The 27,230-nt window shown below is 34.4% G+C and overlaps 1 protein-coding gene across 1 annotated transcript in view; it reads right to left on the bottom strand.

Annotated features, from left to right (window-relative positions):
• TRDN (triadin) overlaps nucleotides 1-27,230 on the bottom strand; it is a gene marked incomplete at both ends in the record, with an annotated part of 325,418 nt that overhangs the window by 72,907 nt on the left and 225,281 nt on the right. Inside the window, 3 exons of the mRNA XM_082855419.1 lie at nucleotides 2,327-2,365; nucleotides 13,404-13,454; nucleotides 18,990-19,040. Of these exons, the coding sequence (XP_082711545.1) occupies nucleotides 2,327-2,365; nucleotides 13,404-13,454; nucleotides 18,990-19,040 (141 nt within the window). The remainder of the gene's footprint in view (nucleotides 1-2,326; nucleotides 2,366-13,403; nucleotides 13,455-18,989; nucleotides 19,041-27,230) is intronic.

The following is a 27,230-nucleotide window of genomic DNA, read 5'->3' as shown; positions in this document are numbered from 1 at the left end:
GGTTGCTAGGTCCTGTGATATTTAAAAAACTTAATTCCTAATAATTCCACACAGAATATTAGTCATGGCTATAAATAATATTTAAAGTAAACAGAATTCACTTCCTTAATGCTGCCTCTCTACCTCTCCCTATCAATTTCTCCCACCTTTATAACTCTTAGATTACTATAAAAGTAAGCTTTTACTCATATGGGCAGACGTCACTGCTGCAGTCCTGCCATTTTCTGTTCCTCATGTAGCCCCTGGAATCTCCTTTAGTCCTTGATCCTCTCCTCACTGTCTCCTGCTTATGCCATGCTCATCCTTGCCTCTGGGCTAACTCCTAAATAGAGCTCCCTTTTATTGAATCTGAACCAAATGGCAAACATCAACTGGATTTTTATAACAACCCTACCAGGTGAGTATTCAATAGACAAAAAAATTAAAACTCAGAAACGTTAAGGAATTTAGGTCACATCCCTAGCAAATGGCAAAGAGAGTCAAATTCATGTTTTTCTACTATAAAGCTGACTTCTGCCATGCTTTATAATCACCTTCCTGCCTCAGACGCTCTTGCATATTCTTAAAATCCCAGCTTAATCCATCATCTCCCTGAAGTTTTCACTGATTGACACAGACTACAGGAATGTCCCCTCTCTCTAGACTCCTAGAGCACTCTTCACAAATGTAACTAATTATTTGGTAGCCATCTTTCAATAGTTCATGTCTATGTCCTTGAGCATATTCTCTTGGGATGGAAACAATATCTTATCACTTGTTTCTAAACTTTGTATCAACAAGCACAATTCTTGACATATGGCAGTGATATTAGTATAATATATGTTGTTAATAAATTGTTAATTGATTATGTTTTATAATAAAATAGCCCTTAGTGCTGATTTCTCTTTCCTTTTAGGAAGAGAAAAATAAATATAACATAAAAACAGGCATAATTATTTAATGTCAACCAATAATAGGAAATTTATAGTGCATATATTACTATTTTCCATTATATACCAAAAGTAAAATAAAGCATAAAATACAATGCTATGCTTACAGGAAGGGGTGACATCATGCACCTTTTATCTGGCCAGCAATTTTTCACTGACCCCAGTAAGGGTGCTAACAGCAGTAATTTATATACATAGTTTTTCCTTTTCTTCAGATATATCTAAAGTTCAATTATAACTTTTGATGTTAAGACTCAATGTATCATTTTGTCTTTATCATGCATTTTTCTTACTGTTTAAAATTGTTGATTTTTCCATTTATCTTCCAGAGAATGCATATTTTCAGATTTTATAAAGTCACTTAAAATGATTATTTCATTCACTAAAAATACAAAAACACTTAAACAATCCCTTTTGATATGTTGACAATACTTTTCGTAGAAGTGACAATAATTTGGGTTACTATTTAACCTATACACAGAAAGATGAAGCAAGAATTACTTAAATGTAGGTTAAAATTTGTGAAAATTAGTATATGCAAATATTTTAACACCAACGATATGAATGCATGTACATAGTATCACTTTCACTATAGGGAGAGATATAGATATAACCTTTTGCGTATGTGGATACAGACATGTAAATATGTTCATATAGCTATAAAATATTTGGTATAGGGTTAGCCCTAGAAAGACTGTAATTAATTGGAGTTTTCCTCAGGAATTTTAGTCTTTTTTTTCCCCTGAACTTTATTCTATGATGTTTCTTCTTCTAACTTTTAACACCTGTCTTAAAAGTGACCAGCTAATCTCTTGTCTTCCTTTCTCGCAGAACCTGTTTGCAGGAAGTCTCTTGTAAAAGTATTCCAATTTTCAAATTAATGGTCAGTAAGGCAATGGATTACTCCTCCAAAGAGTATTTGGATACTTAATTAGCGGGAAAGAAAATAGTTGAATCTGTTATGTTGAACTGTATGAAACTACTGTTTTTGAGGTAAAAGATGTTCGCGTACAGGTGATTCCATAAGGTTCAACCAATTATAAGAATAAGATTTAGGCATTTGTCACAATCTGGCTAAATTCTCTGAAACTGAAATTGACCCCTTAGCACTTTGTAAACAATGTTCAGTTGCCCAGTAGATAAATAAGGAGCAGCATATGTTAACAGTTCCAATGCTTTGACAAACGTATCTGAAATTTGCTAACAGAAAACAGAAGCTATATTAATTTTAGCATACTTTTGTGTATGGCTTATTACAATTAAAATATTTGGGGTACACAAGTATTTTTTCAATGTTTTCAGCATTTCAAGGCCTTACACAACCGGATTGTAACACTGGCCTTGTTCATTATAAACAGAATATATACTTATATGTAAATCTTACAAAGGGTCCTTACCTGCTTTGGACATCTTTTCATCTTTTTTAATTTCAGGTTCTGGAGTGAGACAAACACATACACACACACAAACAAACAAATTGGAAAAAATAAGCATTCTTAAAAATCCGTACTAAATAGAATAATAGGCAGGTTTAATAGATTTTTCTCATTTGTCCTCAGTTTCAATTATAGTTACATACTTTTATCAGTATACAATGGAATATGTATTTATAGTAAACTATAAAGTAACTTAAGCAAAGGACATTGGTTTAAATTCCAGTTTGCTAAAAAGTTTTATACTAATCAAGTAATTTGGCATTTTGTCTTTAGTAAGAGCCCATCTCCTATAATTCATAAATTCTCTAAGCATTGCAAATAAGGAAATTAGCCAAAATGGCTCAGAAAAAAAATGTGTTGTAATTTTTCCTAATTTGACCAATTTAAGCGATTTTCTACTTCTGACTACATACGTTGAATTCATGGAGCTCCACCTGGTGGTTAATTTAATCATTTCAAACTGGTATAATTATTGTTTTCAGTAGTATTTGTTATTAATTTTATAAAATAAATTGGATTAACTTCAGTATAATAGTATAAACACATTAAAATAAAGTATTGTGCTTTCTTATTTCCTAGGACAATGGCTTTTGTCTAGAAACTCTGCATTCTAACTTAGTATCAGTATAGGATAAATACATAGTTTTTTGAGCTATCCAAGTAATACTCATGACACTACCCCAACAACTGCAATAACTGATATTTTCATGCTCCCCAGTCCTTTCTCTTATTTAAACAATTTTGCCTTGGCCTCATTGTTCTCCTCTCTCGGCATAAAGTCTTGTTTTGATTAATAGAAGGGCTCTGGTACATTACAATTTTTCCTCCCTTCAAACCGCAGAAAAAGTGAGCTTGTGGTTGGGATATTACTGAGTACAGACTTTGTGTCAGGGGCAGTGCTAACCAGCTTTATTTGGGTCTTAGCCTAATGGAGTCTATTTCCTAGAGTTACAAGTTTTTATAAAGCTCATTTGCTTAACTGAAGAATTTTATGTAATAGAGAATTCCATAGCCATTCACACCCTACTTCCTGTGCCACGTGAATGCACATCCTGTAAAAAGGGATATCAGCACTATTATTGCACTTCCACACTCCCTGGCACATATTTCTCTCTTTTTAGTTGACGCATTCACTTAACCGGGTAGGACATACATTATTTTAATATTTTCTGTGTGCCTTAATGTGGTATAAAATTTCGTTATACGATTTTTAATTAATTTTTGTTTATTGTCTGTATCCCCTCTTTCGATTTTAAGTTCCATAGGGCAAGAGTTGTGCCTTGTTTACTACTCAAATATCAGCATTTGGTCAAATATCTAACACGTGGTGTATGATCAATAAATATTGTTGAATGAATGACTGAACAAAACAAATATAGACAATGAAATATAGAGCAAAAAATACAGAGAAATATGAAATGCTCCCTCCTGTGTATCTGTAGTCCTAGAAAAACTGATTCATGCTTCTAGAGTTAGAGATAAACATTCAATGTCCTAGGACAGGATCCATAGGCATTTTGCTCATCATGTAGAGCTGTCTAATTTGAAAGAGTTTTGCTTCTCACTCTACACCTGGTTCTCTCCCCTGTCAATCACATTGCCATGTAATCTTGAAGTGGAATCATTTTAGACTTAATGTTTGTCAAAAGACCTTCTGTAAAAAATAAAAGTTGTGGGGAATACTTTTATCAGCTATGAGCACAATACAATCAGAACCAACTTCTACCTTGTTCATGAAATTTTATAACCACTCTTATGATCATTCAGCATGCATGTGGCTGTGGACCCTCTCAAGATGTGAGAACTACTGACTTTTGGTGTTATGTAAACAACACTAACATGATAACCACACAAGTTATGAATTCTTGGGAAGCGTGGAAAGGAGGCTCTTGGATCTATAATCTGGCTTTTTAAAGCAAGCTCATTTACTTAGTTTTGTGACCTTGGGCATTACTTAAATCCTGAAGCTCAATTTTGTCATTGCTGAAATGGAGAAAATAATGTTGTAAAATTGATGTGAGAATTAAGAGTGATGTGTGGAAAAAGCTTACTTATTTTAAAATTATGCTCATGAACTTAAATTACATGATCTCTCAAGGTAATTTTCTTTTGTTCTTACAGAACGGGAACTTTACTGTTGAATATGCAAAGCAGGAATTGATAGGTGAGGATTTCTAAGGTGGACATCTCTTTTATTAGCCTACTTGGTCACTAAGAACTTGGTGCCCTCGTTTTGTAGACAGCATTTCTACTGAAGTGTGTCTTTAGTTTTTGAGTCACATATGGATGCCTGTTCTTAGTCCTATAAAAATGACTATATATAGACATATTTCATGTATATATGTATATATAGTCAAATAACAACAACAATATATATGTCTATATATATATATTTTTTAAGTTTAGTCAAAAGTCTTCATTGAGGGCTTCCCTGGTGGCGCAGTGGTTGAGAGTCCGCCTGCCGATGCAGGGGACACAGGTTCGTGCCCCGGTCGGGGAAGATCCCACGTACCGCAGAGCGGCTGGGCCTGCGCGTCCGGAGCCTGTGCTCCACAACGGGAGAGGCCACAACAGTGAGAGGCCCGCGTACCGCAAAAAAAAAAAAAAAAAAAAAAAAAAGTCTTCATTGAGAAGTTTCAGGAAACTAAGGGCAGTATTTGATGCTGAAGACTGAGATCTGGAAGCCGGGAAAAGAGAACGGGAACTTTTATTTTCACCCCGTCTATACTGCTAAATATTTTTAACCATTGATTATTATTGTATAATAAAATATCTGGTTTCCATAAACATTTTTCACTTGAGCCCTTCTTTCTGGGCTCAACTCACAAGCACTGCAGAAACATAGAATCAAGCAATCCCCAAGCTGAGTGTTTGAAGCAGACAGCCTGCCATTTCATATGCAGCACTGACTTTTCCAGGCAGTTGATTTTACTTATGAAATGTTAATTGCTGGTGGGTCTGGGGAGGAGAGCTTCATTAATGATTTTTCAGTGTCATCAACACTGTGTTCTCAAGTAAAGCAGGCCAACCAAAACTTCAACATGCATGTGCTTCAATTAGAGAAGGGCAGCAGTGGGGATCAACTTTGTTTAGGAGTCTCTGTTCTGTCTTTATAAATTGAAAAGAAAGAAATCTATGCAATATATAAATCCCAAGAATGTGCATTCTTTTAAGAATATCTCCACTATAAATACTATGCAAGTTAGAAGCTGAATGCCACTGATTTTTCTTTTCCCAATCTTTTTCGTTATCATTATCAAATTGCTTCTTCAGCACACAGAAGCCTTATATATGTAATAAAATATAATAATAATTCTTGGTTTTGCAACTAATGATGTTTTGTATTTTATATATGGCACTAAGTAAGTGTATTATATGCATTATCTATAATTTATTTATATAATATTAAATATTCATTGTTATTAGCTCTCTAACCCCAGTAGAATACAAGTTTCATGAGTCCTGGGGTGAATTTTCATTTTCTCTGCTGTATGATAGTGTCTAGATCAGTGCCCTGCACAGACTAGGGATCAATAAATATCTGTTGCACAAAATTTGTTACACGAATGAACAATTATATAATCCTCACTTACCACTTCTATGAAGTAAATACTATTATTACACCCACTTTACAGATAATAATACTGAGGCTTAATACTTGTCTAAGTATGTACTCCCTAGTAAGTGGAAAAACTGGTCTTTGAATATTGATTTATTCCAACTCCAAAGCCTTAAACACTTGTACGCACACTGCTATAACTACTGTTGATACAGACAGAATGAAAGTTTTAAAATATTTCATGCATAAAAACGACATAGTAAGCCACGTGCTACATCTTATAGGTACAAATTACTAACAGAGTCATTAAGATTGTAATTAGCATGAACGATAAAGCCACTGAGGTTTCTATTTTTTTCCAGTCAGTCATTAAATCATGAATCGTATAAACAGTTTCCTAAATTAATCTGGTTAAACTAGGTAAATATACTGAACATGGATAGAAAATTGATAGCTATCTCACTCACTGCTGGAGTAGTATTCAATATTTAGTGGCGTGGCAAGATTTTACATTCAAAAGCAGGTCAGCAAACCTATTTATATAAAATATACAAAGGAACTTCAGCATTGTTTTCCCTAGGCAATTGTATGTGAGTTCTGGTCTGAGGGAATCTGGAAAGCCTGCTGGCAAAGGAGGCAGGTCATATTGCCAGGCATGACTCCCAAATCTACCTCAGGTGGCTGTGTGACCTGGGCAATTCACTTCCAGTGCTTCAATTTTCACATTAATAAAAAAAAGGATTGCTGTGAAAATGAAATTGAACACTACGTGTGAAGCACTTAGCATCAGACACAAAGCCAACAGTGGATGTTAGTCTCTTTACTGATATTTGAAATGATTTTTCTTATATTTTTTTACCAAGATGTTCTATAAAATATATTTAAATATAAATATATTTAAATAAAGCAATTAAAGTTGTATTAAATGAAGTAATATTCATAAATTTATTCTAAGCCCATGATTTTTATATCATTTGAGTAATCATTTGCATTTTTTGATGAAAATCCACTACTATTATAATTACATACATATATACATTTACACTTTACTGTGTCCTCATTGTATTATTTAACAACAAATGGTTTGCAAAACTCACACACACACACACACACACACACACACACACACACACACACACACACACACTTTCATATTTTGTTCTCTGCATGAGGCTTTATTGGATGGGGTAGAGCACTACTGTCACTCCAATCAGCTCGCTACACAATTTGGGATTTGGAAGAACCGTCAGGGAACACATGTTTCTTCTTAACTATCTCTTAAGAGAAAGTGTTTTGCAAATAAGAGGTCTGTTTTAATAGGTAGCATTTGATTTCATCTGCTGTGGACACATTATTTTGTGACACTGGTAAACACAACTGTGAGAAAGACAAGCTTATCTTTCAGTTTGATTTGAAATGTCTTCAGTTCACAGCTTTCCAAAAGACAAAACTGTCCTGAGTTTGGGTGAAGTTACACAGAGAACCAACACCTGACAGCCTCTACCCCACAACTTTTCATCTTATCTCTGCCTACATTTCTTTCCTTCAATATTCCATGGACTGTTTAATATTTTCCTTCCTCTTATTGAACCATGTTCATATGTTTATGAAACCTCATGCATTCTCTATGCTCCTATTTTTCCTGCTTGAGTTTCTAAATCGATGTTATCTTTGGTTGTAAACTGAGGAATCCTTTCATGCATAATAAAGGGGCAAGGTGATGATGTTCTCAAGTAATTGCCCAACTTCATCCAAAGCAAGAGATCATATTTTGCACTGCAACTGGAGAAAAACAGACACAAACCAAATGAACAAAAAAATCTCTCAGTTTAAAATTTATTTCCCTATTTAAAAACCAAATGGTCTAATGTGAGGCATCTAAAACACTCTAAATTTTAATTTTCTCACCTTCTGAAATGGGAGAAATGACACTTAGCTGATGTATCTGTGGTTGAGATTAGACTGAATAACTGATAAATATTTCTTGAGCGCTCATGTACTAATACCTATATCATAGATATCCATTGATTGGATGAAGACTTTGGTTTGCTTTGTCTAAGTCACCACTGGAGGCCACTTCACTTTTACTCTTTCCCAGCTCTCCTTCCCAAGTACTGTGAGATCTTTGAGGACAGGGATCTTGTCTTGTTCATCTTTGGAGCCTCAGTGACTAAGATATCCCCAGAATATTATACTAACACTCAAAAATTGTTATTGACACATCGGGACTTCCCTGGTGGTCCAGTGGTAAAGAATCTGCCTTCCAATGCAGGGGACGTGGGTTCAATCCATGGTCAGGGAACTAAGATCCCACATGCTGCGTGGCATCTAGGCCTGCGTGCCACAACTACTGAGCCCACGTGCCTCAATGAGAGTGCCCTTGTGCCACAAACTACAGAGCCCACATGCCCTGGAGCACCACAACTACAGAGAGAAAACCCACTTGCCACAACTAGAGAGAAGCCCGTGTGCCGCAACAAAGACCTGACGCAGCCAAAAAAATAAAATGAATAAATATTAAAAAAAAATTGTTATTGACACAAAACCATTTAAGATGTGGTTTCAAAATGCCAAGAAAATCAAATTTATAAGTTTCAGTTTTAGATGATTTAGACCAAAATGTAAAGTGGAATCCCTGTCCCATTAACTAAAACCTTACATGGGTGGAAAAGTCATTTAGAATGGACCCACCAGATACACAACATTGGTGTACATTATTATCCTCAGATAATTATCTGGTAATTTCACACCCGTTCTCTCTTTGTGTTTATATCTGTGTCTGTCTGTCTCTCTCTCACCTCTTATTCCCTTTAGGTCAACAAGAAAAGCAATTATGCTTTATAAGCTTCTATAGGTATAGTTTTAAAATAACTGTAGTTCGCAATACTAACACTAATGCATGACTCAATGCTTTATGACTAAGTCCTGATTCTGCAACCCTTCCTTGGCAAGATTCCCGTAGGACTTTGATGCTCACAAAGGAAGTTTGCTGAGTGGACAGTAAAAACACAAAATGAGCCAGAGGGCATTCTCTCTTTGCAGCACAGAATAAATGCATACATATTCTGTGCCTCATTCTGTCATCATTTCATTTTCGTGATCCTTTGTCTTTTGTATATGCTAAATACAATGTCCCACATTCCTGATAGTGTCACTCTGTCTTTATCTAATCTTTCTTTTATGCCTTGCTATGTGTGCCTCATTATTCTGTCCTTCCCTGAAGCTTCCCAACATGAAGAGTCTGCACTGAAAGAAGTAAGAAATAATTGGAGGAGGCTGAACATATTGTAGGTCACACAGAGAACAGTCAGTCAGAACAAGGTCCTGTGATGTTATTTGAAGACGGCAGGAGAGCTGGTTGGATATATTTCAGGTAATGAACCAGTTGACTTTACAGCATTCAAATGGTTCAAAAAGTTGTGCAAAAATCACTTGCCAAGGTAAATAAGCAGACATTCTTTGTTTTTTTCCCTTATCGAGAGAGTCACCTTTTCCTACTTATGTTTCTGAGCACCAGAATTCATTTTCTTTAACTTGAAGTGAGAATAATCAGTTATGTGAATAAAAGGTCAGAGGTCATAGGTATGGCTCATCCTCCAACTGGTTAAATATATAAAAATAATAGATGACCTTATATGAAAAACTTTTTAAATTTAAAGATTTAAACATTTAAATCTTTTTAAAAATGGAACAAGAAAAATAAAATAACAATTTTATTTAAATTTACTTAAACTAATTAATTATTTATTTAATAAATAAAATACTATGACATTTTAAAAAATTTCCCCTGAAGGAGAGAAGCACATTAGAATATTTGCATAATGTGGCTTGGAGTGACAAGAAAAATGAACATGCAGAGTGAAAGTGAGTCATCCTCTTGAGGGCTTAAATGGAGAGAATACCAAGGAAGGAATATGGGGCTTTACATTTATAATTATCCATATATTTTACATACATATAGTTGCACATATATTACTGCTGTACATTAACTTTTTGGATGAAGGAAATAAAATTCACAGTACTTGGATACATTAATTTTGGAAAGCCAATTATTAAGGGAAAATTCTGGCAGTCTCAACTACTTTTCTTTCCAAAATGTAACCCCTTTCCATTCATTCTATCAACTTGGCATTTTGGCCTGATGGGCACAACCGGAAAAGTGTTAGACTGTCAGTTGCTACGTAGAGTAAAAGTGCTACTATTACTGGTATAATTTTTATTTAGACAATTCTTCAGGAAAAGAATTGCCAATAATTCTTCTTCAAATGTTTGGTAGAATTCACCATGAAGCCTTCTGGTCCTGGACTTTCTTTGTTAGGAGGTTTTCGATTATGTTCTTACTTGTTATTAGTCTGTTCAAATTTCCTGTTTCTTCATGATTCAGTCTTGGCTATCATATGTTCTAGATATTTATTCAGATTTTCTAGGTTGTCCAATTTGTTGGCATATAAACATTCGTAGTAATCTTTTATGATCCTTTTTTTATTTCTGTAGCACCAGTTATAATGTCTCCTCTTTCAACTCTGATTTTATTTATTTGGCTCTTCACTCTTTTTTCTTTAATCTAACCAAAGTTTTGTCATTTTTGTCTATTTTTTCAAAAGACAACTCGGTTTTGTTGATTTTTCTATTCTCTATTTTGTTTAAATCTGCACTAATCTTTATTATTTCCTTCCTTCTAACTTTGGGCTTAGTTTGTTCTTTTTTTCTCTAGTTCCTTGGAGTATGAAGTTAGGCTGTTTATTTGAAATCTTTCATCTTCTTTTTTAATGTAGATATTTATTGCTATGAACTTCTCTCTTAGAACTGCTTTTGCTGCATTCCGTAAGTTTTGGTATGTTGTGTTTTCATTTTCATTTGTCTAAAGATATTTTCTAATTTCCTTTTAATTTCTTCTTTGACCTATTGGATTTTCAAGAATATGTTGTTCAATTTCTATGTATTTGTGAATTTTATCATTTAAGTGTGCATGATGTTATCGCTCTGTTTGACGCTCTTTGACTGGATATTAAATAAAGACTTTTAAGACTCCCTCTGTTTACTAAAAGAAGATATGCTAAATTTTTAATCTAACAAGACTTCTGTTAAAATTAATTTCTTTTTTAGTAAGAATTTTTTGAATTGTAGCTCTCCTGATATATGTGAGATGACAGTGACCCCCTTTAAGGAAAGAAAGCCTAATGTGACACGACCTCTCAGAGGTGAAAGTGAAAGTCTGCATGTCATGTTACACTTTCTGTCAAAATGTCCTAGGACTGTCATTTACATTCAGCACCACAGGCCTGAATTTTGGTTGTTCGGTGGAAAACAAATGATGAAATTCAATGCATAAAATTGCAAAGCACTAATAATATCCCAGCACATTACTAAGAGAGATCATTGTTGCTTTAAATGGTAAAAGAAAAACCACATTAAATATACTCAAGTGGTTATTTGAAACCTATAGTAAAGTAGAAAATTCAATATTAATGAAATGAGAATATAACTTTAAAAAATGCATCTTTTCCACATGCTGCCTTCCCCACCACCATTATCTGTGGCCACACACTGGCTGGTGCTACACTGACCATGTGGAATGGGATGATGAAAAAACAATACCTGGAAGGACGAAAGAAGAGAGAGGAAACTCTTAAGTAGATATTTCCAGTGTTCAAAGACTCAAATCATCATCACGTGTTTTTAGTGGAAACCTAAATTGTTTTTCATTCATATATACATTCCACACACATTTCTACTGGGGAAAATTTTGCACTGCACTTCCTAATAAATATGTGGAAATTTATAATATTCCTGTCTGTCCCTCATTTTTGATATTTCTATCTTAGTTTGGCAAAAGAATTGTAACATCATTGAATGACTGAATTACTTGATGGCATCAAACCTTTTCAATTTAGATATTTATATAAATGTCCCTTGCAATCAACAGTCAGATCATGTTGAAGAAATCTACAGTTCTTTTAAAGAAATAAATCAGTTTCGCTAAATCCAAAGAAATGTCATTAGTCTTCACAATTAATTCATTCTTCCAATAATACAATGTAACAACATTTTGCTGCCTATTGAACATTTAACATAACCGTAAAAATTCTCTTGCAAGCAACATATCCTAATTTACATATTATGCCTGAAAAACATAAAATTGTATATAGCACCAAAATAACTACCTAGGTGACAATAAAAATAAAGTTTTGGATATGATGATATTTTTCTGAAGTGAAACATAAATGCCTTAATAGGTTTGGAGTCCATGTTGCTTGAAATACTTTCTTAAAAAAATTAAGTACATGCATGGCTGAGAAAAAAATCATGCCATGCTCTCATGTTTCACTAAATAACAATTTTGTTTAATTTAAATTTAATTGCAAAGTTAGAAAAATATGACTTTAGGGTATTTTTTTATACATTGCTACACTGACTACTGGAGCTTCTCCTTGAGTCCTTCATTGCTCTCACTGAGTCTCCTGTCAGCTTTCCCCTCCTACTCCTCTCCCACATCTCCTCCAACTCCAGCGCATGCTTATAAAAGTTCACCCAAAAGTTTTTTTTCTCTTTAATAAAAAATTCCAGTAAATTGGAATTTTTACCACTAAGTCCCTGTATATTTGTCAATAGTTCACGTAGATCTTCTCTTCTGGGTAAATGTAGAAACAGGCTCTATTTGAACATTCAACATAGCAGGTATACTTCATGGTTTTACTGGTTCATTAATATGTTCATTTTGACAACAAGAAATATTAGTTTGGAGAACGACACCACACCCATAAAATGTCTTGGGATAATTAGAAACTAAACGTATTACATTGGACTTAACATATTTACTTATGTTTTAGGGAACATAACTTGTTGCATGGCATATCAGAATCCACATTCCTCTGAGCCTAGTATAGTAGGAAGGCCAGAGGTGCAATAAGATGCACCTTAGCAAGATCACAGTGCTTGATTTGGAGATCAGCGTTCTCAGGCTGGCTCTGGGGCAAATTACAATAACTGAAAAGTTTCTTGACTATTTCAGTTTTATTTACCTACAAGATGATGGTTTTGGACTATAGTTTATCGCTAAGTTACTCTTAGCTATAAAATTTGTTAGGATTTTACTGTACCTGAACTTACAGAATGGCAAGCTATCACTAAGAAATTTTAAGTATTTTTTTGTATCTTAAATCTTTGGTTTCCCATGGCTATTCCTAATAGGATCTACCCTGGGATATTTACAAAATGTAGATTTTCCACTACAGACTCACGGAATCAGAATAGCATAGGCATTTTTCAAAGCTTTCTTAGTATTTCTGACACGGCCACTCTTTCCTTTGTTGTTTCATAGTACAATTTAGAATTTTTCCTTTGCTCAAAAACAGAGGAGGGCATATAAAAATTAGAGTTTTGAGAATATGAAAAATAATGATATACTACTTTATTTCAAATAACTGAATATGCAATAGGCAGATCAATGTGTTTTCACATTTCATTATAGAGTAATACCTTTTTCCTTTAGGGAAGCTGGAACCTTCACTTCTTTTCCCTTAATAGGCTCTGGAAAGAAACATTGAACATTTATTTGAAACCAGTATCAAAAGATGTAAGAAGACACATACAATGGAGTCAATGAGCTAGCGGTAAGGTGAACCTGGATGGAAATGATATGATGTTTTCTTTCAAAAATAATTTTAATCATAGACAAGGAAACAACAGTATAGAGTACAACGAGCTGTTCTCTAATCACTTCTATTTAAAATAAATGTAAATTGTTGAATGAGGTACAATCTATTTGTTCATTTAAGGGGACGTGTATTTGGATGAATAGGAACTTGCTTTATCTGTAATTTCAAAAAACACATGACTTCAGCATCTAGAAGTCTTCCAAAACTGTTATAATCAGCACTAACTTAGTTTATTTCTTTCAGGCTATGTTTTTTCAAAAAAATAAACAATCAAATGGAAAACTCTGCATATATCATGTAAATGTGGTGTTTTAGTCATCAGACTCAAGTCAAACAAATTTCAAGAATAAGATTTAAAATAAATTTTGAGACGGTTTCATCTGTGAACTCCCAATGTCTTAAACATGTGGTCCTTAGTTAAAGCAAATCAAGTAAAACCTCATTTATCCTACCAGGTTCAAATACAAAATGATTCTAATCATATCATGCCTTCCAGACATATATATGGGTCTGGAAGACATGATAAATATGATAAATTTATCATATTTATGATAAATTTGATAAAATATACGATGATATATAAAATATATTTTTAACCTATTAAAAATAAAAGCTAAAACCAGTTTTCTGCCTTTTCTGCAACATTGAATCTCAGTATCTATTTTACTGACAAAAATGATTAATAATGAAGTGAGAAAGGAAGCAAAGAAAGAAATCTATCCTTCCAGCCTTTTTTTCTTTTCTCATCTGAGGTTTGGGGTGGAAGGCAAAAAATACGGTGGTGGTGCTTGTGAATGGACATGCCACTCCAAGCAATCGCTTAGAATCCACTGAGTTCGGGTGGATTTTTGGATTGTGTCAAGAATGTATTCTGGTGTTCCACTGAAAATGCTGTGTCCCTCAGAACAAGATTTTCTTGATAGATAAACTAGAGCCTTAAATATCCATAGGCTTGTAGACTTTTTAAAAGTGGCTTTGGTGGCAAAGGAGTGTCCCTGTTGCTATTTATTGTATTAAGAATAAATAAGATCAATTTTTTCTGTGTATTTCAGCATGTGAAGATGAAATCAAGAACTATGAATTGAATAGACACATGGAGAAGCTTCATTAACTTTTTTTTTTTTCAGGCTGACGGGGTAATATACTGCTTTGCATTGGCTAAACCAAAAGAATTAATGTATCGTGAAATGAGAAGTGCTGGTGGGGACAGATTCCTGGTGGGGTGGGAGAGCACAACGCCTGGAACTTCACATTTCAAGATACAGCGTGTTGATTTAAATGGGTGCCTGTACATGACTGTGTGAGATTAAAGTAGTTATAAAGAACAAGACCTAAAGAGAGGGCCTGTAGACTGCTTCGATTTTGGTGGAAAAAGAAGGAAGGGGTGGAAAAACAGATATACTTTTATAGGGTATATGAAGTTTGTAAACCCAGCACCTTAAATTTGAAGAAAGTCCTCAGAAAATAGAAATAATTTTTATTTCCTAGTTTGCTAATAGGAAGATACCTTTGCTCCCAGGCTGGGTCATCTCCTGCACCAACTTTCCTGCATCTAATTTCTTCTCAGTGTCCTTTTGACTTCAAGGGGTTTTGACCTGATTTAAGAAGTCCACAGACTGGTCTGAGTGTCCTTAACTACCCAGGGATACCAAATATGACCAAAAATGTGGAGACAGTGTTATATGGGAATTCTGCACTTCTGTATTAGTAAGGATTGAAACATCGTTGATTTAGGTCAGCTATTAAGGCATTTTTCAATGCATCTATCTTGTTTGTCAGGAGCAAAGCACTGGAGAGCACATTTTTTGTGTGTGTTGTTTTTACAAATATGGTAGTTTCTTTGCATTTGACCAACAGCCTACAGGGAGGCTTATGAATCTTGATTATCAGGATCTAGAATATGTTTAAAGGTGCTGGGATATTTCTTGGAACTCTCAAAATAATCTGGTAGGAGGTTGTAATGGAGAAAATGTTTACAAAGAAATAGGCAGATCATTTCAGGTTTTACACCACTCCCAGACACAAAGGCAATAATGAACTAGGGTGAGTGTTCGTGATGAATAAATCATTGGGGATCAGTTTCAAAGTCATCAGCCAACTTACCCTATTCTTAGCTCTAGCTTTTGTTTGATGAGTGGGAACGGCCAAGAAAAAGTATGGTGAAGACAAAGAGAAGCTGGGGGAATCATCAGGTGCATGGTCCTGAGCATCAGAATATGAAAGAAGATAAGCTCTGCTCTGAATTCTCTGGCACTAGATCCAAACATATGCAAGCCTGAGTCACAAAGCTAGTCAATAACTCTAATGTCCATCATATTACGCCGATGCCAGAGGAACCTAAGGGTGCTACTATTGCATTCTCAATAGAAGGTAATTAGTTAACCTCCTTGTTGCCTGGTTATGATTTGGACCATGGGTGAATCTTGCAACCTCAGATAAGTCAGACTAATAAGAAGCAAGTAGTGAGAGGATAGTGGTGGATGCCAGAAGGAATATAACCAATAATAGGGCTAACTAATAGGGTTGTCTGGTTTCTGGATGGTCAGGGCTGCATAAGCAGGGCTCTGCCCTCTTGAGTGTGTACAGAGGGCTTACATGAGTCCACTAGCCCAGGAAAGTCAGTAGCTGAATTAGCAGCAAAAGGCAACAAGATGTGTCTTTCTCTTGCTCTTTGACTTTGGAATAATCATCCCTAGCCCTCTCTATACCTCCTTAAATAAAGACACAAGCCGAATGATGTTTCTTTAAATGTCTAATTTACTCATGGTTATCACATCCCCAGTAAATATAGCCCCAAAGGATTTCCGTGTAATAATTCTGATTTTCGAAATGTAGCATGGCTTCAGTATGGGTTCTAATATATACATGCAGGTGGAGTCTATAAGAGACCAGCAAAGGTAGGCAATCTTTAAGTTGCTCCAGTGAAATAAGAGGCTATGTAGTAAGTGGAATTGCTGCATTCTGATTCTGCCACAGTTCAGCAGCAAGCTTCAATAATCCTCTCCAGAAACAATAACACTGCAGAGGTTAAGGTCACTGAAATTTTATAGGTAATACTACAATTTTTTCTTTGATTTTTGTATATAATGAAAATTATATTCAGAAAATAAAGGAAAAGTGACAATATAATTCTTCTAAAATTGTACCCAACTTGTATATAACAAAGATATTTGAGGGCATTAACACAGCTTGAATAAAAAAAGAGGTTCATTTTAAATAGTTCCAAATCAATAATGATATGTAGTAGACCTTTATATACATGATTTTCTAGTGACTGTGGAGACATCTTGCAAATAGTAGAGAATTTAACGTTGAGGAAAAAGTGTTCCCTAGGAAATTGTCTGCAATTGTACATTAATAACAACAACAACAACAACAATAATAGAAATTACAGGAGCCTACTCAGTAAAGTGGTCAGTGTGGATATAAATTCTCCCAGATAGGGACTTCCCTGATGGTGCAGTGGTTAAGAATCTGTCTGCCAGTGCAGGGGACACGGGTTTGATCCCTGGTCTGGGAAGTTCCCACATGCCACAGAGCAACTAAGCCTGTGCTCCACAACTACGGAGCCTGTGCTCTAGAGCCCGCGAGCCACAACTACTGAGCCCATGTGCCAAAAAATAAATAAATTCTCCCAGATAATGTTTTCTGGGACAGATGTTTACAAGTACCATTTCCAATTAGTTTAGGCTTCAGCACAAGTGAAGTCTTTAAGTAGTAGTTTAAATTTTTGATAATCATCATTGCCTGAAAGGTCATTTTAGAGGTAAGACCCAAATTTCTGTTGAGTTGTTTTCATAGTGGACAATAATATATGGTTCAAGTATTCCTGTGAAATAAGTGCTCACCAAAATAAGTATATTTCATACTGCATTGGAAGGAGGGAAGGTTTAGATTTTGCATGTATATATGGATTTTCCTGGTAGTGTGTTTCAATAATACCTTTAGTTCTCACACAAACAAGGACAATGTTTTTGTTAATTGTCAGATAAAATGAGAATGGAGGTGAGAAGGAGTCTTTCTCAAAGAACAAGTAATCACTGGTGAAAAAAGGGACTGAGCTCCTCTGTGGGAATTAAGGAAAGTCACCCCAATAGTAAAAGGACTAAGACTATTTTCCACATCGCATATCCAGTGTGTCTATAGATTTTCTAACTTACGTAATGAGCTCTGCACTCAAAGCAAAGGTGCTTTGAAGAATACAAATACAGGGCTTCCCTGGTGGCGCAGTGGTTGGGAGTCCGCCTGCCAATGCAGGGGACATGGGTTCGTACCCCGGTCTGGGAGGATCCCATATGCCGCGGAGCGGCTGGGCCCATGAGCCACGGCCGCTGAGCCTGCGTATCCGGAGCCTGTGCTCCGCAATGGGAGAGGCCATAACAGTGAGAGGCCCGCGTACCGCAAAAAAATAAAAAATAAAAAATAAATACAAATACAAGGGCCCTATTTTAAGGAGCAAGCAGTATCTGTGTTTAAATGAAATAAATGGGTGTTAAAATCCAACAGACTTGACTTTGATTCTTGCCTTTGCCTCTTACCCATAGTGTGACACTGAGTAATTTAAATTACATGTACCTCAGCTTCCTCCTTTACTGAAATGGTGATATCAAGCACAACTTGCAGAAACAAAATCTATAAAGTAGATTGCAATGTGTCTGGCAAAGAGCAGATGCCCTGCTTCTGTGCTTCTCCCAAACAATCCTCACACCTTTGTCTGGCTAACTCTTCATGCATCATACTTGAATTTAATATAACTCTTCAGGAAAGCCTTCTCTGATTCCCCAGACTTGATTAGGAAGTCGATAGAGATGGCTTGATGCTTTATGTGGACATTACTCTTAGAAAGAGGCCTGGGATTTGAATGGTACTTAAATAAGAATGTCATGCTCTTTCATAGCAATAAGTAACCTGATAAGACGAAAGCAGACAGAGCATGACTAGGAGTCTTTGAAGACAGCAGAATTCAGAACTCCAATTTCCAAGTCTTCCTCTCTATTCCTAGCTTTGCCATCTTTGTTTTGCCAATGATTAGCAAGTGTTTGGAAAGATTATGCACTAAATATATAGTTAATGAAGGACAGAAAGGAGAGAACCAGAAGGCGTGGAAGCAAACCCTTCTTATACTCTTTATTTTCCTTCTAATCTTTTTTTATCCCTTCCATTCTTTTTAAAAAATCATTTTTCTGTTTTTTTCTTTCAGAAATTGTAATCAGAGCACTTTAAGTCACAGTGAACTGAAGGAAAGTATTTAACAGACAGGTAAATAAATAAAAGTTTTCAAATATATGAGGGTGTCCTGTGCAATTCTGACCCACAAACCTGCAAAGAAGTTGACTAATGTACTGTGGACACATTCAGATATTTTTGCTAATAAATTTCTTGTGTTATGTTAACTTGACTCTATTACCTTTATCCTTCAGAACTGAAGATGTCTTTCCGGATTTTTCTTTTCTAATTTCTGCAAGAAGAATCATAGGGAGGAAAGGTTACAAGGAATAATGAAATAAAAATGGCAAGTTCTTTATGTGTTATGTTTACTGAGGCTTAAAGAACCAGAGGGGCTCTGCTTTGGTATTCAAGATACAGGTGTCTACTGGGATAAATTGCTTGTAACATATTGAACTAAATATACAGAAGATAAAAATAAGCCCTGAAATTATTACAAGGGGCAGACTATGGTAGATACAAGAATGTACAAATAAAATACCACGGGCTTTGGAAAAAGAAGGTATGATAAGAGTTATAGCTAACACTGTCTACTTACTATGTGTCACAGGCAATGTTCTTTACTGTTTAGTCATTCAACGTTCACAATAACCCTATAAGGTTGGTAGGTCTTGTTATTATTGCTACTTTTCACATAAAGGGATTAAATAACTTTCCCAAGGTCATGTAGCCCTTAAACGGGAAATCTGGGATTTGAACTAATGTCTCTCTGAACTCAAACACAAATATATTGGCTCTGGTAGCTCAATGATGGAATCAGGAAAGGCTTTGGCAGGTGGTACTGAAGAAGAGCTTGAAAGCTGGAAAGGAATTAGACCAAAAGAAATGAAGCTGAAAAGACATTTTACGACAGAAGAGAGAATGGGGAGGCATGGGCTGGACAGTCTGTCAGTTTGGGTGTGTGAGTCACTTGTAACCAAAAGAATACAGTAGAAGTGTTGCTGCGTGACTTCCTAGGCTAAATCAGGAAAAAACATGTAGCTTCTATCTGCTTCTCTAGCTCTGGGGGAAGCCAGCTGCCATATAAGTACTCCAACTGACACCGCCAGGTTGGCAAGACCAAATACAGGCAAGCCAGTCAGCAGCCACAGCTGAGCTCCCAGCCAACAGCTAGCATCAACTACCAGCCATCTAAGTGAGCCATCTTGGACATCCAGAAGTCAGTTACTTTAGATGTCTGCAGCCCAAGTCGACATCTGATTGTAATCACATGAGGTATCCAAGTGAAAAACTGCTCAGTTGATCCCTCCTGAACTCCTGATTCTCTAAATCATGAGCAAAGTAAAATCAGCTGTTGTTTATATCACTAAGTTTTGAAGTGGTCTGTAAGCAGAAACAGTACATGAAACAGCTAATAAACAACAAAATATTGTACCATTCACAATATAAGTTCTCCAGAACAGCTATATAGATAACAGAGAAATGATTAATTCTACTTTTAAAACTGGGGAAGGATTTTACTGCATTTGGGTTTAGGTTCCTCAGCTTACTAGAATTTCACTGGTCAGGAAATAACAATTTAACAGTATATCAGGGTGCAGGATGTAAGTCAGGTGTTTTTAAAAGCTAAGGATCTTACAAAAAAAAGAACTCCTGGAGTTCTCACTTGGTTCACAGAAGGATAATCTACCACCAATTGACATATGGAATATAGGTAACAGAGTTCTTTGGAGGAAGACATTATCTTTGTTTTGAATAAATTGTGCTTCATGTGTCAACAAGATACCCAAAAAGGAAATGTCTTGCAAACAGTTGGAAATACGGGCGAAGTACATATTACATGCAAGCGTTGCAGAAGCAAATCAGCTTGAAGTCTCATTTACAAATAGAAGCTATCAATACAACCAGTAACATGATTTTTTTAAATGCCCCAAACAAATCTTATTTGCTTTGATCACGTAAACTTGATTTAGTGAATAAACTAAGTATACAAGGGCAAAATAAATCCGAAAGTTAAAAATTGTTTTCTTAATAACATATGAAATTAAAAGAAAAACTGATGTCCTGTGTTACTTTTTACCTGCATGTTTTAAATCCAATCTCATATAATTTGCCTATATTGATATATATTCATATATTGGTAATATATATTTTATCAATTTTGCTATTGCCAGATGTTTAAAAATGAATACCACACACAAAGTGTGATCAAAAGAGCTATAAATAGCAAGCTAAATTTTAAATAATTTACTAGATAAAAACTATTCATTTAAAGAGAAAAATATTCAATTTCAATAAATCCAGGGTTTTTTTTAAAGTTAGGAACCTGAATATCTAACCAATAAAAAGAAATAGAAAATAGCATTTACTTTTTCTTCTAACATTATCCTCTAAAAGATAAAATGTATATATAATAATAGTATTTCCTTCTACAATGTTTTTGTAAAAGACCTATGAAACAGACAAAATAAAAAACTGAAATAATGGACAATCTTGTAACAAAAGAAATCAGCACTGGAGTTCCTCCTCAGCACATAAATATTTTGAACCCCAAAAACAATGTGTTTAAAGGAAAGCGTATTGATTAATAATATCTTTGATCTAGCTATTAGTTATTACTCATTGCTCTGAATGATCAAATCCAATATCAATTTATTATTAGAGACATAAGGATATTAAAAAAAATATTTCTGTTGAAGTGTTTTGGCTTGATGTCAATGTCAAGTGTAGCTAGATTGTAAAAAAAGAAACTGAAATTGGAAGGTGTAAAAGATCCTAACAGAATCATCAGGCAGCCCAGATTTCCTGGCTGTGTGAAGAATCAAACTCAAAATTCTTAACCTTTCTTTCCCAGCTAGCTCTACTGAAGTGTTCAAAAGTATCACTTCAAAAACTGTGGTTCTTTCCTCTTTCTGAAGATATGTAATTTGCCTGCTGATTTGAGATATTGTTTCATGAGTATAATGAATAAGATCAAAGTATCAATTTTTTTTTGGATTTTTCTTCTGATGGAAAGAGTAGCTTTAAAGAACCATATGGAGAGCTCTATCCGTAACTTCAATGACAGATAATTCCTCAGATCATGACTATTAATGTACATCACACAGCACCAAAAATGTCAAAATTGTTTCATAACATCTCTGTTGCATCCTAAAGTGATACTACCTTGTTCCTAGAGTGGTTCAATTGTGATTAGTTGCATGATTTTTAAATATTTAATATGTGAATGCCCTACATGCATCTGTCATTGTTTTATGTTCATTTGGACATAATTTTGACAATCAGGGATATTTTAGAAAAGGTATTTTATAGCATTTTTGTATCTTTTTCAAACTCCAAAATATGTTTCATAAATAAATACAGAGAAAAGAATTTTCAAGTAGTCTAAATGGTTTAGCATTCTATGTTTATAATCCCCATGAGAAAAAATAAAATATTTTGATGTTTTATGCAATACTAACTTCGAATGCTCCTGAAAAGATGTTGTCAGGGTTTAATTTTACTCAGGACATTGTCCATTAACTTTGTAATTAAGTATGACTTGGTCGGGACGCCACTTTTAACTTCCTTTTTGCCTTAGTGATGCATTTAATCATTTCCTGGTCTATAGACTAAATAACTTGGCACACATATTTTTAACATTTTAAAATATTTTTCTCTAAAAATCTGTTTAAAAATTCTCAATTTAAAACAACTCCAATTCAATTATATTTATATGTTGGTGTCTTTTTTTAAAAAAACTTGGAACTTCATTGTATTTCTTAGTCTTTATTTTTTAATTTAAAAAAAGAATATAATTTTGCAACCTGTCTTATCCTCTGTCTCTAACAGGACATTCTAATTAAAGAGTACAATATAAAATTTCTTTGAATGACATCTTAACAGTGTTGTTAGTACTTGAAGACTATGGTAAGGTATTTCTCAAGAAACTGTAAATAAGGGAATTCAGAATGTTCTCTGAAAGTTAAGCTAATAATCAATACAGAATGTGGAGAGTTGTGGAGTTCTGAAAGCACCAATTATATAATACTATATAACACTTTGTATATGCATCTCTGAGAAGCTTCCTTCAATTACTCAAGCACTGTGTTGTTCTAGGCAAGCTGGGCTGTGTTAACATGTTAAGACTGTGACATGGAGCATGGCATAGGAATTCAAAACAACTAACAGATATAGAACTTGTCTAATGTGTATCTTGCAATCACCACGGAGATGGAAGTCTTGTCCAATGGACTAAGTATTCTAGTCCTTTTGACAAACTCTTTCCTATAGTAGTATAGGTCTTCAAATTACCTTAGCTGAGGTACTTCCTGAAATCATCTAAATACTCTTTTCCTTTGACTGAATTCTGATAAAACTTTATAATTATGATGCTTTTACGCTGTGTAGCTTGGCTGCAAGAAGAGAATACTTTTCAGAATTCTGGACTGTACTTCAGTGGGGTATATTTTACTTTATCTGTAATCGGCTCTTTTAGAAAGATCAGCAATATGCAATTATTTAAAAAATAAATTAAGCACTCCTTTATATATTTGGGAGCTGAGATAAACTAGGACACCCTAGGCATATAATTTGCTTTCTAAGCCCTAAAGAATTTGTTTTTCAAAGAAAACTTTATTAGCTATGAATTTTTCTCATGTAATCATGTTTAACTTAAGATATCAAAGTTCCCATGTTTTCTTCAAGAAAAAAATCTTAACAAGACTGTAATTTCCTTGAGGGCAGGCAAAGCTAGGTCGTGGTCATTCCTGTATTTATATATAATGATGAAGTGTTGTTTTGTATGGTTAGACACTTTTACATAAAATCTTGCTATGAATGGGATGTTTGTTTCACCCTGATATTCATATGTTAAAGACTAATACCCAATGTGATGGTATTTGGAGGGGGGCCTTTAGGAGGTGATTATGTCATGAGGGTGGAGCTTCATGAATGGGATTAGTGCCCTTATAAGAAGAGACATGAGAAAGATGATCTGTCTTTCTCTCTCCCTCCCTCTCTGCACCATAGCAGGATATAGTAAGAAGACATGTTTGCAAACCAGGAGGAGCCCCCTCACCAGGAACCAAATTGGCTGGCACCTGATTTGGACACCGTAGCCTCCAGAAATGTGAGAAATACATTTCTGTTATTTAAACCACCTAGTCTATAATATTTTGTTATAGCAGCCAGAGCTGACTGAGACAGATCTCTAACTCCTCACCCATTCCAGGAGGTAGACATTATCTAGATTTTATAGATATGATAATAGGATCTAAGAGAGTTAAATAACTTGTCTAATGTCATGACTACTAAATAGCAGTGGGAAATTTGAACCTGGACCATCAAAATTAAAGTTAGAGCTAAACTACTACAGTAAGTGCTGGGAGCACAATGGATTATAAAGTTGATAGCACCACAGATTACTTCTAGAAGTGAAGAGTGAGCATATTTGCGTCACCACTTCACAGCAGTGTTCTTCATAACTGCCAGTCTGCCATAGTTTTCCAAATTCTTTTCCAGAAGCAGGGACCATGTCATCTGGCACATACTAGGAAGTCAATAACTATTCATTGAATAAATTAATAAATTTGCCAAATTTGTGCTGATCACATTTTATGAGAAAACTTAACTATTAAATCTTTACACAAAGGCCTAATAATCATATAATTTGCCTTTCATGGTTAGTTATTTCCCAATTTTGCAGTCCCAACCTGGCTAAGGTATCAAAGTAAAATGAAATCTCTGGTTTTGACAATTTTCATGGATAAAAACCAAAAATGATATATATTTCAACCTAACTTCACATAGCATTTTGCTTTCTTTACCTAAGAAATTTTGGATGGTGAATTTCCAGTGTTTAATAATCTCACACACCTGTATTTATATACTTTTCAATTAATTTTTGTAAAAATCCCAAATCATCTCTTCATTTTAAATGTAACATATTCTTCTATTTTCTATGACCATCATAATATTGTATATATTCTATATTGTCTTTTGAAATTCTTTTCTCAATTAGAAATCTTTTTCTACAAACACATTTATGTGTGATCTGAGAAATTTATCATTATAGTCTGTGTTCAAGCATGAAACATTTTATGAGAGGATGTATATAGAAAACAAATCTAATTGAATATAAGAAGAATATTAACTTAAAAATTATTAATAAAATAAAAAATAAATAGGATTTTGAAATAAATCTTTCTGTTATTCATAGTATGGAATATCATAGTATTTTGAAATTCACTTAGTGGATTAATTCTTTAAGATTTCCATACCATTTTTTAAAATTAATGAACTATAATAATTTTTAGAGTAGATTAAGGTTTATAGTAAATTGAATGGAAAGTTCAGAGGGTTCCTACATATGTCCTCCCCTAATACACCCCACCTTCTCCATCATCAAATCCCTAATTAATGTTGTATGTCTGTTACAGTTGATGAACCAATATTGATACATCATTATGAACCAAAATCCACAGTTTATATTAGGGTTCATTCTTAGTTTTGTTCATTCTGTGGATTTTGACAAATGTATAATGACATACATATACCATTATAGTAGGATATAAAATAGCTTCACTGCCCTAAGAATTCCCTGTGCACTACCTATTCATTCCTCCCTCCCCCCAAACCCCTGGCTACCACTGAACTTTTTACTATCTCCATAGTTTTGCCTTTTCCAAAGAGTCATGTAGTTGGAGTTATATAATATGTAAACTTTTCAGATTGGCTTCTTTCACTTAGAAATAGAAATTAATGTTCCTCAATGGCTTGATAGCTCATGCCTTTTTATCACTGGAGAAAATTCTTTTGTATGGACATACCAGAATTTATTTATCCATTCACCTATTGAAGAAATATTTGTTGGTTTCAAGTTTAGCAACCATGATTAAAGCTGGAATATTTGTGTACATTAGTTTTCAACTCATGTGGGTAAATACCAAAGAGTATGACTGCAGGATCGTATGATAAGAGTACATTTAGTTTCATAAGAAACCACTAAACAATCTTCCAAAGTGGCTGTACCATTTTGCATTCCTCCAGCAAAGCATGAGAGTTCTTGTTTCTCCACGTCCTCCCCAACATTTGATGTTTCAGTGTTTTGGATTTGAGCCATTCTAATAGGTGTGTAGTGGTATCTCATTGTTTTAATTTGCAATTTCCTAATGATGTATGATGTTGAGCATTTTTTCATATGCTTATTTCCCACCTGTATATCTTCTTTGGTGAGGTATCTGTTCAGACCTTTTGCCAATTTTTAAAATGATTTGTTCATTTTCCTATTGTTGAGTTTTAAGAGTTCTTTGTGTATTTTGGATAACAGTCCTTTATCAGATATGTATTTTACAAATATTTTCTCTTATTCTGTGTTTTGTCTTTAAATATTCTTGACAGTATATTTTGCAGAAGTTTTTAATTTTAAAAGAGCCCAACATATCAACTTTTCATTTAAGGGTTGTGTCTTTGGTGTTGTATCTAAAGAGTAATCTCCAAAGATAAACTAGATTTTCTCTTATGTTTTCTTCTAGGAGTTTTATAGTTTTATGTTTTACATTTAGGTCTATGATCCACTTTGAATTAATATTTTGAAAAGGATGTAGGATTCGCATCTGGATTCTTTTTTTTTTTCTTTTTGCTTGTGAGTGTCCTAGTACCACTTGCTGAGAAGACTATCCTTTCTCCATTGAATTGCTTTTGCTCCTTTGTCAAAGATCAGTTGACTATTTTTGTGGATCTATTTCTGGGCTCTTCATTTTGTTCCATTGATCTATTTGTTGATTCTTTCACCAACATCCAGTGTGATGACTAATGTAGCTTTATAATAAGTCTTGGGTGTCAGTCCTCAGACTTTGTTCTTCCCCTTTAATGTTGTCTTGGCTATTCTGGGCCTTTTATTTTTCCGTATAAACTTTAGGATCAGTTTGTTGATATTCATAATATCTGTTTGTCAATATCCATTGGAATTTTTATCATGATTGCATTGAATCTATAGATAACTTTGTAAAGAACTTACATCTTAACAATTTTGAGTCTGCCTACCCATGAATATAGAACAGATTATTCTTAGATTTATATCTAAGTCTTTCCTTTTTTTGGCAGTAATGTAAATGGTCTTGCATTTTTTATCTTGTTCATTCCAATTTTTCATTGCTGGTACATAGGAGAACAATTGACTTTTGCAGATTAACCTTGTGTCCTGCAACCTTGCTATAATCACTGATTAGTTCTATGAGATTTTTATTGATTCTTCAGAATTTTCTAAATAGATGATCATAACATTCAAGACAGTTTTATTTCTTTCTTCCCAACTGGTATGTCTTTTCTTTCCTTTTCTTGTCTTACTTCATTAACTAGTACTTCCAGTACAATGTTGAATAAGTGTGCTGAGAGGGGACATCCTTGCCTTGTTTTCTATCGTAGTGGGAAATTTTCTAGTGCCTCATCATTAAGTATGATGTTAGCAGTAGGTTTTATTGCAGATGTTCTTTATCAAGTT

Source organism: Leucopleurus acutus (assembly GCF_964270905.1).
Source record: "Leucopleurus acutus genome assembly, chromosome: 15".
NCBI classification, from domain to species: Eukaryota; Metazoa; Chordata; class Mammalia; order Artiodactyla; family Delphinidae; genus Leucopleurus; species Leucopleurus acutus.
Note: the sequence above shows the minus strand (reverse complement) of the source record. Positions and strands in the feature narration are given on the sequence as shown.